The 13,953-nt window shown below is 35.3% G+C and overlaps 1 protein-coding gene across 1 annotated transcript in view; it reads right to left on the reverse strand.

Moving 5' to 3' along the window:
- Positions 1–922: 922 nt before the first annotated feature.
- Positions 923–13,953, reverse strand: part of PPA2 (pyrophosphatase (inorganic) 2) — an 83,224-nt gene continuing 70,193 nt past the window's right edge. The window contains exons 11-12 of the mRNA XM_029235165.1: positions 2,195–2,231; positions 923–1,130 (exon numbers count right to left, since the gene is read on the reverse strand). Of these exons, the coding sequence (XP_029090998.1) occupies positions 1,102–1,130; positions 2,195–2,231 (66 nt within the window). The 3' untranslated portion in view covers positions 923–1,101. The remainder of the gene's footprint in view (positions 1,131–2,194; positions 2,232–13,953) is intronic.

Genomic DNA, 13,953 nt, shown 5'->3' on the forward strand with positions numbered 1-13,953 from the left:
GAAGAGCTAGGAGGCTGTTACAAGAGTCTGGGAGAAATAAGGGGGAAAACCTGCATAATAAGGGTGCAAAGGAATGGAGGGGGCAAAGAAACATTTAGATGACCTTCATGAGTAAAGAGAGGAAAAGGGAGATTCAATATGGTTTCAAGGGTCTGACAGGGGAACTAGGAGAATGTTAACTCCGCTGTTCAAGAAAAAGGGAAGATAATCAGTTCAGTTCTGGACAAGAGGGATCCAAGGCATTTAAAGAGATGTCCGCTAGACAGACCCCAAGAGAGAGACCTGGGCTTCTTATGTAGACTTGGGAGTGATCACCATAGAGATGAGAAGTAAAACTAAGAGGACCTGATGAGAATCAAATGGAGTTTAGGACCTACAAAATAAATGGTAGGAAAGAGCCTGAATAAATGTAAACACATTTACACAGGACTATTAAGAGGACAAAGGTTGGCTAAATGAAGTCTCCACCAGCAATGGACTCAAAAAACATAATATGGTATGAAAATGAGAGCAATAATATCTATAAAAATCTTATTAACTTACTAAATTTATCATTTTTATATTAACTCACAGAAATAAAAGTTAATAGGGCTTCCCTGGTGGCGCAGTGGTTGAGAGTCCACCTGCCAGTGCAGGGGACACGGGTTCACGCCCCGGTCCAGGAAGATCTCACATGCCGCGGAGCGGCTGGGCCCGTGAGCCATGGCCGCTGAGCCTGCGCGTCCGGAGCCTGTGCTCCGCAACGGGAGAGGCCACAACAGTGAGAGGCCCACGTACCAAAAAAAAAAAAAAAAAAAGGTAATAAAATCATTGGGTTCCTTCAGGCATGCAAATTGGAACTGGTGAAACTCAATGCTTCTAAATTTTTGCTATGAAATTCAACAACATCTTTTCACATCAATAAATATCCAAAGGAGACTAATTCAAAAATTTAAATGTTTATTTACACTGTGCATATCCCAAAAAGTTTGAAAAAAAAAAAAGTTTCAAAAGGAAGTTAGCAAATTCTCATAGATCTGCTTGTTTCTAGCACTTGGGGGAGATGGAGTCTTGGAGTTTTTAGAGACTGGAATCCTGATGGCAGAACTTCAAATGTTCTCATCACTTGCCAAGGAAGTGCCATACTTGATCTGTGTTTAAAAATGGGGGAAGCAGGGTGTTAGGGAAGGGGTGGAGAGGGAGGGGGGGAGGAAAGGAGGATAAGACAAATTTAATTTAGACCTTTCGGAAAGATATAGGCAGATAAAAACAATCAGAACTTAGTATGACACATTTCTATATTTAAAGCCACTCACCTTTAAACTCTCGTCCTAAGTTCTCTCATTTGGCTAAGGCCTTATATTCTAGAGCCTTCCCACTTTATTTCCTACATCTTACTGGGTCACTTTAGTCTTTATTGAATAGTACTGAAGCTAGTGTCCTAGCTACGGCATGAAAGGTCTAGGAAAACCCTGTACTGTAAAATCTGACTGTCTGTCAAATACCCAAAATGGGATAGTATTGCAAAGAAACAATCTGTTAGTTTCCCATATAAGGAATATAGTTTGCTTTCCCACGAAATCATGTCTATACATTTGCTCCTTTCTAAACATCTTACAACTCGATTCATAGTAAATAGTTCTCATTTTTCCTCCAAACTTGCAAGTTGAATATTCTTCTAAAGTTTCATATTAAAACAAAAAGGCAAAAAAGCCTTGCAATATTTTAAAAGGCAAATGATACATGCACATGCTTGTATTTTGAAATTTTTACTACAGAACATTTTTACTTGTTTCTCAAAACAGCTTCAAATAATGGTACTTTAAAAAAATGTTTTTAATCCTACTATAAATTTTGATTTTAAGGTCTTTAGTTAAAATGAGTGATTCATTAAAATGATGATAGATAATTAATAAAGTCTCCTAAATGCAGACATTTGGAGGCTTAAAATTTATCAGAACTAGCTGGAACCTCAGTACTTCACCAACCATCACTGCACAATCAAACTACTTTCTAGCCTAAAAGTAATAAACATGTTCCTTATTTTCTGAAATTAGGAAATAATTGATTTCATCTGAAAATTATAATGACTAAAAAAGTACTTTACTTAGTTTATATAATTTTTAAATTAATCTATTGTATTTTTTGGGGTCTCCACTACTGTAAATGAATAAATTTACATATCTAGCTCCTCAGGAACCAGCATATACCATACCTTCTTCATTACTTCCTTTATTCAGTGAAAATGACACCTGAAAGATAAGAATAGAGTCTCTGTTATAATGAACGTTTAGATGTGGAAACTATATCCAGAATGGTTTTCTTTTAACATGAAATTATAGAACAGAGGGAATACTCCTCTTTGCCTTTTATTGTTATTGCCTGTTCTTTCAGATAAACAAACCACAGACTTAAGAGTCAAATAAGAAAAAAAAACATTCTTGAAAAAATTTTCTGTCATTAACCCATGCGAACTACTGAGAATGTGAAGAGAGGAGAGGGGTTTTCTTTCAGTTTCTTCTTTGGCTGAGGCCTTGAGAACAAAAATCCAAAACACATATTCATAGATACATGCACACACATGTACGTAGGTACACACAGAGAGAGACATTATATAATGTATTTAGCTGTCTTCTAAAGTGTTTAAATTAATTTTTCTCTTTTGATGACTGGGCCAAGATTCCTAGAACAGACATAACCTGTGGTAGACAAGATCGAAAAGTTTTTCTGAGATATAAGATTTTTTCCTAATTAAGAATAATACATTTTTAAAGGTTTAAAAAGACATTTAAAGAGAGATCCATTCTCCACAGAGAATGCACAAAGCCCAAGATAACCAGAATAAGCATCTATGTAACCAACACCCAAGTCGAGAAATGGAACATGCCAGGCACTTCCCCAATCATAACCTCTTCTCCCTGAGGTGTAACCACCACCCTGATTTTATAACACACTTTTCAGATTTCAAATTTAATAATCAACTTCTAATTCTCTGAATTTGCTCAGCCTTAGTGGGAAAGATCTGCCTCTGATATTTGAGGTCTGGGGCAAATGTACAAATGGAGACCCATATATCATACACCTGAGTATTTAAAGGTTATAAATCAAGCTAACAAAGTGACTATAAAAACTGTTGCCTCCTACTATCTTGATAAATATACCTTTGCACTGGCTTGGAAGCTCTCATTTAGCATTCTGGACACCTTAGAGACTGCCTGAACATGGCAGAGTACGGAAAAGAGGCACATGGCCTTCATCCCACCCCGCTTCTGCTACCCCAGGCTCCATTCTGTGTTGAGGGCCTCACCTGCACAAGGGTAGCTCACACATCTAGGCATCCCCTGCCTCCTAACAGCCACCCACAGGCCCCTGTAGAAGTAATGGTGAGCGGAGTCCACACAGTCACGAATGTACACTTCGGGGGAGATGCCCACGTAGGCCCTGGAAACAGGCTTGCAGCTATCTGGGTAAGGAATTCCAGGGACTTGAGTAACTAAAAGGTGGTCTAGAATGGGGGCTTGGGCTCCTGGTGAATGCACAACTTTGGTCCCTCGGTCTTGCCCTGTGAGGAGGGACGTGATTGGATGAGGGCCAAAGCAGGACCCTCTAAAAGGAAGGACCCAAAGCAGGGCCCTCCTTAGGTCTAAGGACAGTCCTGAAGAACAACTCAGCAGGAAAATATAAATTTCAGCAATATTAAAAGATTCTCTATGATAGTTAATGTGCCAACTTGGAGGCTGGTTTTGGCTGAGATTAACTTTTAAACTGATGAACTCTGGGTAAAGTAGATTGCCCTCCATAATGTGAGTGGGCCCCATTCAATCAGCCGAAGGCCTGAACAGAACAAAAAGACCAGCCTCCCCAAGCATGAGGGAATTCTCCAGCAGACTGCCTTTGGACTTCATCTGAATCCCTGGCTTTCCTGGGTCTCCAGCCGGCCATCCCCTTCTGCAGATTTTGGAATCACCAAGCCTTAACAATCTCTTCATATGTATCTCCTATTGATTGTTTCTCTGAAAAAAACACTGGCTAATACATTCCCCTGAATCATAAATGGGTTGAAGTTAGTTTTCCTTCTACTCTTTGAGAAAAAGGTTAATCAAATATGCTTTGTTTTATTTTCTATCATACAAAATGATGATATAACAATGTAAATAAAGAAGACCTCTGTACAAATTTTATGTAAAACATCCTTGAGATTTTTCCAAGTACTTCCAAAAAAAAAAAAAAAAACCGAAAGAAAATTCTATTCAGCTTCCTAGCACAGAGAAAATGCTTAACCATGGTTGGTTTTGAGGGTGGCAGAACTTAAATCATTCTGGGTGTGAAAGTAACACTACAACATAAAAACTGAGATTAGGCCTTTGGGATTTGATGGCTCTGTTTTTCTAAATAGACTATAAAACAGAATAACTTGCTTATTCTTTGAAATTCTTATGCTCTTTAAATTGTGCAGGACGCCTATTACAGAGTTTGTTGGAAAGGTAGCTGTTTAGATTTCCTGCTTAAAATTAGCAGCTGCTTCTTGCTGGAGCTGTCAGACATTTCAGGGGAAGAAAATGTGTGATATATGAAATAGAATAATCGAGCAGCTTCTCATTAACCTAAAAAGCATTACAGAAAAGAAATGGACAAACTACTCTAGCTAAAACATTTATCATTACATTTTATTTTAAAAATAATTCCCAGAATGCTTTATTTCTTTATTCCTAAAATATATTTCTTGGTTGGCAGAATATATTCAGACTGTACAAAGCCTCATATAAAAGAAAACAAACATCACAGGTAAATCTAACAGAGATAAAATAACTATGAAAGTCCGGAAGTTTTTTTTTGTTTTTTACACTTTTCCATATTAACATATGTCAAAAGAGACCAACATTTAAATTTGAAAACAACAATGGGTTCATGATACACATCAGCTATTTAACTCGTCACCTACTGTCAATGACTTCCTGATTCTTAAACATTACACTTGCTTACAGAAAATGGAAGAACAAAGAAATGCACAGAGCAGCATTTTAAAGTGACCTAATCCCAACCCTCACTCTCAGAAGTCACCATCATTACATTTTCCTTGTAAGAAACAGAAGGATTTTCAGTTACTTACTTCTCCTAATTTCTCAGTAGGGGATGAATGTGGGCACCCTCTACTCATCTAAGATAAATTCTCCAGGAAATTGTATTACTTTATACTCTCATTCTAAAAATGCTATCTCCTTTCCTCTCTCCCACTCCAAAAATACTTCTCATGAATATTCATATCTTTAATTTCTTTCAAACAAATTTAGTGTTCTTATTACCAAAGTATTCCTCTTTTATCAACCAAAGAAGGCTTACTCTTTTCTGTCCCTACTCATGTATAAACTGTATTTTAAATGAATATGAACTATTAAACAACTGCTTTGTACTCCTTCAGATAACCCCACCAGGTCCCTATAAGCATTTTCGCCTGCAGGTTACATTTGTTCAAATTAATTAACAAACATGACACACTCAACCAACATAAAAGCTTGCTTTACTACATGATATGAAGATTGATGTTCTTTTACTTTATTATAAGGATTCGAAATTAAAGAGAAAAAAGTTCCTGATTTTTCATTCAGGTGCAGTAGGGTTTTAGTTGAATTAAATCACCTTGGGTATTCTCTCCCTACATTATGTTTCCATGGTTCATAAGGCAGTTACTCTATATTCATTTTTCTTCTTCTTCCAGTTTTACTGAGATTTAATTGACATACAGCACTGTGTAAGTTTAGGATGTACAGCATAATGATTTAACTTACATCATGAAATGATGACCTCAATATGTTTAGTGAACAGCCATCATCTCATATAGACACAAAATTAAAGAAACAGAAAACACATTTTTCCTTGTGATGAGCACTCAGGCTTTACTCTCTTAACAACTCTCACATGTAACATACAGTGGCATGAATGCTATTTATCCTACTCTACCGCGTATCTCTAGTAGTTACTTATCTTATGACTGGGAGTTTGCACCTTTTGACTGCCTTCATTCGATTCTTCCTCCCCCCACCCACCGCTCTGGTAACAGCAAATCTGATCTCTTTTTCTGAGTGTGTTTGTTTGTTGCAGTATAAATGACCTACCACACTAGGTTAGTTCCTGGTGCACAATATAGTGATTCGGTATTTCTATGCATTACAAAATAATCACCATGATTAATCTAGTTACCATCTGTCACCATACAAAGATTTTACAGTATTATTGACTACATTCCCCTTGCTGTACACTTCATCCCCATGATTCATCTATTTTGTAACAAAGTTTGTACCTCAATCTCCCTCATCTATATTCATTTTATTTTCACATTTCTTTTCTGATTTCTGCTTTATAAATCAACAAAATGTGACCAATTCTTAGTTATCCATAAACAAAATGTAAGAATTTTTTTTTTTTTTTTTAACATATTTTGTTTATTTATTTGGCTGCACCGGGTCTTCGCTGTGGCACGCGGGATCTAGTTCCCCGACCAGGGATTGAACCCCAGCCCCCTGCTCTGGGAGTGTGAAGTCTTAACCACTGGACCACCAGGGAAGTCCCTGTAAGAGTATTTTAGGTTTATGTTAGTTTAATCTACTTCCTCTTCCTTTCAAGAATGTATACAATTGGCTAGTAGCTGAAAAAAATTATTTTACTTTCATCTCCTTTGTTCATCTTTGAGTGGTAATGCAGTGAAGCTTTTAAGAGGAAAGAAAGGGAAAGGAAGAGGGAGATATACTAGAATCAGATCCTGATTTACCAAGAAAATACATTATTTAAATTTTTTAATAGTAAACTGCCACAAAGATGTTCATTTTCAGAGTCACAAATAAAACAAATCTGTATGGCATAAATATTGTAGCATGACCTCATTAGAAAAATCACATCCACAGAAAGGTTCCACTCTAAAGGGAAACACAGTCCTCTTTGATGGAGATGTAAAGTGAGTGCCCACAGAGGGAAGGGTCTCTTGCCTAGGCAGTCCAAGGGGTCCAAGCAACCCTGGTAATAAGACGGCATCCCAGACAGAGTGATTTCAGAACTTAGTTTTGAGTCGGCTTGATTTAAAAAACCAGAAGCCAAGGATTGTCATCTTGTTCTGAGATGTGCAAGGAAACTATTCTTGATGTCATCAATAGCTTTAAGCAGAGATGAAGTACATGCCCAAAGGAAACGATCTGAGAAGCATGCTGTTAAAAGTCCTATCCAACAACTATAATGAGCTGTAACATTATTCTTCTGGTCATTACTTTTCATATTTGAAACTATTTAAAAATATTCATTAGTTGGTAGTTACCCATTAGAGCACAGAACCCCAAAGTGTGCACTTCTAAACTAGCTGCTTTATTGATTTTCTTTGTTGTGGGCCTCTAAAAAGATGTTAATATGGCTTTGGTGTGAATTTTTTTAAGTGCTATTGCTTTTAAGCGATAACAATGCCTCAGACTCACATCAGACACTTTTGATGATGGATTCACCTAAAGTCCTTCGCCTGGTTATGTAAACGCCAACATGCGTTTATGAGATTGCTGGTAAAGTTTAGGGATGAAAGAGGTGGCCACAGTATATACTGATGTTAACTGCCTCCGTATGGAATAACCAACTGTTCAGGCGCTATTTGTTGAAAACTTATTACTTGGAAAATCAGTTGTCCACATATATGTAGCTCTATTTCTGGATTTGTTTTAACTGATCTTTCTCTAGTTTTATACCATTACTATACTATTTTGATTACTGTAGCTGTATAAAACGTCTGTAAAGAACAAAGCTGGTATTCTAACTTTGTTCTTTACACAGTTGTTGAGTCTAATCTAGGTCCTTAGCATTCACATACATGAGTTTGTTAATTTCTACAAAAAAGTGTATTACAATCTGATTGATACTGCATTAAATCTATAGATCAATTTGAGAATTGACATCATAACAATATTGTCTTCCAACCCACGAACATGATACATCTTCCCATTTATTTAGTTCTCTGATATCTATGGGCAATGTTTTACAGTTTTCAGGGTACAGGTTCTTCACTTTTTTTTTTTCCAGATTTATTCCTAAGTGTTTCATATTTTTGAAGCAATTATAAATAATGTATTTATTTTTCATTAATTTTTGTTCCTAATATATAAAAATACAATTGCTAATTGTATATTGAGTTTATATCTTGCAACCTTGCTAAAATCACTTATTCTAGTATCTTTAGATTTTACGGAATATTTAATATAGACATTCATGCCATCTTCCTTTATAACCTGGATGCCTTTTCCTTCTTTTTAACGCCTTCCTGCACGGCTAGAAGCTTCAGTACAATGCTTAATAAAAGCAGTGGGATCCGAGGTCTAGAGTTGTAGAGTTGTATTTACAGAAAGGTTTTTAAGTGCAAATTTAAGTTGTTTATGCCTATTTCTTCTTCAGTGAGTTTTGGTAGTTTATGTATTTCAAGGAATCTGCCCATTTCATCCAGCTTGTGAAATTAACTGGTATACAGTTTTTTCACAATATTTCTCTATTGTTCTCCTAATAGCTCCTAAATCAGTAGTGATGCCACTTGTCTCATTCCTGACATTAAAGACTTGTCTTCTCTCTTTTCTTTCCTGAACATTCTGGCTAAAGGGTTTATCAGTTTTGCTGGTCTCAAAGAGTCAATTTTTGGTTTCATTAATTTTCTGTGTTGTTTTTCTGGGCATACAAATTCTCTTAATTATGAAATATCAATACTTCAAACACACAGAAAATGAAGAGACCATTATAACAAATATCTACTCTCTAGATTTTTTTAGAGTTAACATTGTTATTTCAGAAAAGTTACAAGTGAAGTCTCTTTTTCTCCCAACTCATCAAAAATAAAGACCTTATTTATTTTTATTCCCTCTCAGAAGTAACTTCTCCTAACCACTATGCTGAAACTGGTGTTTATTGTTCTTATTTATGTTTCTAAAATGTGAGCAATGTATCTGTTTGTATTCATTAAAAATATATGGTGCTGCTTTGGGTGTTTTAAAATTTACTTCAACAATGCATACTATATCCTGCTGCAAATGCTTTTTTCACCCAATACTGCACTTTCAGGTTTTATCCATGCAGAGTCATATAGTTCTAATTCACATATTTTACCTGTGGTATCGTATTCCACTGTACAAATATACTACAGTTTATTTACCCAGTTTTCTATTGACAGACATTTGTCCAGTTTCCAACTTTCCCATGTCTGATCATAAAAACATATGTATTAGTGTCTCTGTAGAATGTACATCTAGAAAGGTAACTTCAGAGTAGTGGGTTATAAGCATCTTCAACTATACTAGAAATCACGTAATTGCTCTTCAAGGTAGCTGTACTAATTTATACTCCTATAAAGCATATCAACAAGTACGAGTGGTTTCCCTTCTCCACTTGCTTAAAAACACTTGTAAACGTTTGCCTATCTGATAACTATGAAATTGCACTATGTCTTAATTTGATTTCATATATCACTGGGGAAATACAGCAGATTTTCACATATTTACTGGTCATTTAAATATTCTCTCTTGTTAGTTGCCCATTCATACTTTTGCCCATTTTTTTTCCTACTGGTTATTTTTTTCTTGTTGATTTGAATAAGTTGTTAATCCTTTTGTCACTTATATGCAAGTACCTTCTCCCAATCAATGGCTTATCTTTTGACTTATTTTGTGGTATCTTTAATTGTTTACAGCTTGAAAAAAATCTTTAAATTTGTCAGTCTTTTCTAGGTTATTCCTGGCCCTTTAATATTCCATATACATTTTAGGATTATCTTACCAAGTTCAGTGAAAACCCTATTGAAATTCTGATTAAAAACAGATTGACTTCATTAATTAATATGGGATAAATTGTCATTTTCATAATAAGTATTCCTTTAAACTGTTGATAAGTCTATTTGGGTTTTCTGTTTATTCTTGATTTGACATTGTAATTTATATTTTAAAAAAATTGTCAATTCATCTATGTTTAGAAAGGTATTGCCAAAAGCAATTTAGAATGTTCCTTTCTTTCTTTCTTTTTTTTTTGGCCACACCGTGTGGCACGTGGGATCTTAGTTCCTGAAAAGGGATCGAACCCATGCCCCCTGTCCCCCCTGTAGTGGAAGCATGGAGTCTTAACCACTGGACTACCAGGGAAGTCCCGAGTATTCCTTTCTGATTACTTATATATCTCCTGTGTCTGTAATAATGTCTTAATTTTAATTTTTGATATTTTTATTTATGGCTTCTCTATTTCACTGTCTTTCCTGTAATAAGTTTGTCTATATTATTAGCCTTAAAAGAAGAAAACCCAGCTTTTATTTTAATTGATCCTTTTCATTATCTCCTTGTTTTCCATTTCATTAAATATTTGCTCTACTCTTTATAATTTTCTCTCTTATAATGTAAAAAGATAGAAAAAAACAGAGTCCTTGTTGAGTTGAATGTTCAGCCTCTCAATTTTCTTTCTTCATTTCTGCTGTACAGTTAATTTCTCTCAAAAATTATTTTTGCTGCATCATGCAAGTTTTGACATAGAGTGATTTAGTTGTCATTCAATTTAAAATATTTTATAATTTTTCATAATTCATTTTTTTGAGGCATGACTTGAGATGTATTTTTAGTTTCCAAACAACACAGATTTGGGTTTTTTTTCTTTTAATATTTTTATAGCTGATTAGCAACCTTGTTATACTGTTGACAAAGAAAGTGGTCTGCATTACTTCAACTCTTTGGTATTTTTTTTCCAACTCTTTGTGGCCTAACATATACTCAATTTTTGGAAGTGTCCACATGTACTAGAAAAAACAATGTATTCTCTAATTATAATATTGATAAAGCTTGTAAATTTTGCTCCCATCTTCTCAATATATTTTCCAAATAACACTTTATATACAGTAAAGGATCCTAAAACTAGCATCTTAAATCCCAGAATCAATTGTCACTAAATATCAACTGATATTAGATCTGAAAGGAAAACTACATGTGTGTGCACACACGCACACTCATGTGTGCACACACATACACAAACATACATTCCTTGTTCCCTATAAAGGCTCTGAACCTTGTTCCCTGAAATAAAGCTCCAACTTCTGGTCATACAGTCTTCAAAAACTGGGAAAGATTCCTACCTTTTTGGCTATAAAAAAGACACACTATCCAAAAAAATGTAATTGGGTGGTCCTGTGGTTGAACTACCACTGAGAGTTACTCCTGTTGCTGGTGGCCACACACTGTAGCCCAGAGTAACCAACTGCCTCTGTGGATCCCTAGTGTGTTCATATCTAAGTAGCAAACCTTGTTTTTGACACAGCCATGCCTTTCATGGTTGTATATAATTCAAACATCTGTATTTATAAACAAAATCCAATAACCTTTCTGACCATTTCAGTTCTCCTTATCCTCCTCAGATCAGCTATCCTTCTTAAGATCTCTAACCTACGTCTGATAAATTACTTCTGTAGATATTTTCTCTTTTGTTTCTAAAATGCATCCAAATAATAGTCATCAGGGTGTTGGCTTTTATTTTATTTTTCTTGGTTATGGTGACACTATTTTTCCTAATTGATCTGTACATATTGTTGGGTGACCACTTAATGATTTTGGGGGGAGGCCTCAATGCTACTACACTTAATTGTATTTTGATCAATATATGTTCACCAGTATATGCTTCCTGCAACAGTTCTCCTAATCCCTCAAGAGTTTAGTCCATTTCTTTTCTGTGTATACTTTAAAAGTATATGTTCACCAAAACCAATTACTTGATCCTAAAATCTCACCTAATTAACGATCATTCTGAATATTCTGTGAATATACATCTAGAAAGTGAAAACTTGTATTACTATCTGGCCCTGTTTTAAGCATAACTTCGGGCTCATTTATTTATCTATTTTTTTATTTTTTAAAGATTTTTTTGATGTGGACCATTTTTAAAGTCTATTGAATTTGATACAATATTGCTTCTGTTTTATTTACTTTTTTGGTTTTTTTGGCCACGAGGCATGTGGGATCTTAGCTCCCCGATCAGGGATCGAACCCACACCCACTGCACTGGAAGGCAAAGTCTTAACCACTGGACCACCAGGGAAGTCCCCAGACTCATTTAACATCTACACATCTGTCTTAAGATAATATTACCTAAGTTGATTAACTTGTTAGAATGAGTTCACTTATTCTAAGTCCACTAATAAACCTTGGGGTTATAATTTGTTTCCATACAGGCCCAGGATTGATGTGGTCTGAATATGATCAAGTTTGATAGATGACTTTAATGTCCTAAGTTATTCTGAGCAAGCAAAGGACAAACAAAAGCTGACAGTACTTTGAAGTCAGTGCAACATTCAATATATAGCAAAATAGAGAGATCTGGGAATATATACCTAAGTAATGCTGATTCAGACATCTCAATGTGGTTGTGAAGAGATAAAATGCCAAGTCAAAATGCTCTGACTACAAAGAATTTCATTATTACAAGTTGATAAAATTTTCAGGAGAAATCGTTACCTAATCTGAGCTTCTGAATCACTAATGAGGCTGCTAATAGAGCAATTCTTTGATTTACAAATTTTTAATGGTGAAATCCCATATATAGTAAGTTCCACTAGAGCTGATGACGAGGGACTGCTTTCTCTGCATTTTGATTTTCTACCATAGTTTCCTCAGTGAAAAATCAGTATAGCACCTTCTTCATTATTATGAAACACAGCAAAGCTACCAAACCATGTAATTAAAGCTGGATGTTAATGTTTCTGAATTCTAATCTTGTTTCCCAAATCAAACTATCCAGATCATATCCATGTTCTCCAGTTATTATTTTTTTCCAAGAGGACTTTTCCTACTAATATGCTAGGAAAAAACTTTTTAAAAAAGATGTAATATTGAAACTTTATTCTTACAGCTAATTTTAAGACAAGTATCTATTATATCTATCATTTATAAAACCCAAACTAAAATGAATGAAATAGTCTTAATCTGAGATTAGTGGGAGACTATGTGAATAAAGTTTTTAATAAAGTTTTTAATTTGTTTTCCTTAATTTTTTTCTTAAAGAATTAATAATAAATATTGATGAGAACTAAGTTCAGAATGTAATGACACAGATATAAAACTGAAAACTTGAAGAAAATACACCGATATTGTAGCCTGCATTACTGTCATGGCTCCCCTGTATCTTCCCTTGCTTCCCTAGCCCGTTCTCACCAACGCAGCCAGAATGATCTTGTTAAAAAATCTAAGTCAGATCATATCTCCCTCAATGGTTCCTTCTTATTCAGAATAAGAAATGAAATCCTTAAAATAGTCTCTAAGGGTATTTTACAGTGTCTTTCATAATAATTTGCCTCCATTTTCACCCCCAGATCCATGCATTTCTGATCTCATCTCCTCCTTTCTCCCTTAGACTCTTTCTACTCCACCAGCCACTGTGGCTCCTCGGTTATTTCTTGAACATGTCATGTACCCACTTGCCTCATGGCCTTTGGGCTGCAGCATGGAATTCTCTTCCTTTACATAGTCACTTGGCTCAGTCCCTTACCTTCTACAAATCTTGACTCAGGTCCGTTCTCCCCTCAGTGGGGCTGTTCCCTACTACTTTTCAATCACTACAACTCCCATCCCACTCCTGGCACTTTATCCCCTCTTCCCTCATTCATTTTTCATCATAGCATTTATCGCATTCACAAACACTATATATTTCACTTGTGTATTTATTATCCATCACCCCAACTAGAATGTTAGCTATACGAGGAAAGAGGTTTTTGTGTCTTTTAATACTGCATCCCCAGCACCTAGATTCTAACCACACGTAGCAGGCAATAATTAAATAACTGATTAATTAATGGAAAAAAATTGTAAGCAAACATTTTTGTTGTTCCTTAAGATCTAAATTCACTAGTTTCTATCTGATAATTAAGAGAAAAAATACCCCAAACCCCTCAATTTATAAATGGGATTTCTAGCCTAAGATCACTCCTGAACACACTTTACACAG

The sequence above is a fragment of the Monodon monoceros genome, unplaced genomic scaffold (assembly GCF_005190385.1).
Source record: "Monodon monoceros isolate NGI ecotype Baffin Bay Population unplaced genomic scaffold, NGI_Narwhal_1 Super_Scaffold_20, whole genome shotgun sequence".
Classification (NCBI taxonomy): domain Eukaryota; kingdom Metazoa; phylum Chordata; class Mammalia; order Artiodactyla; family Monodontidae; genus Monodon; species Monodon monoceros.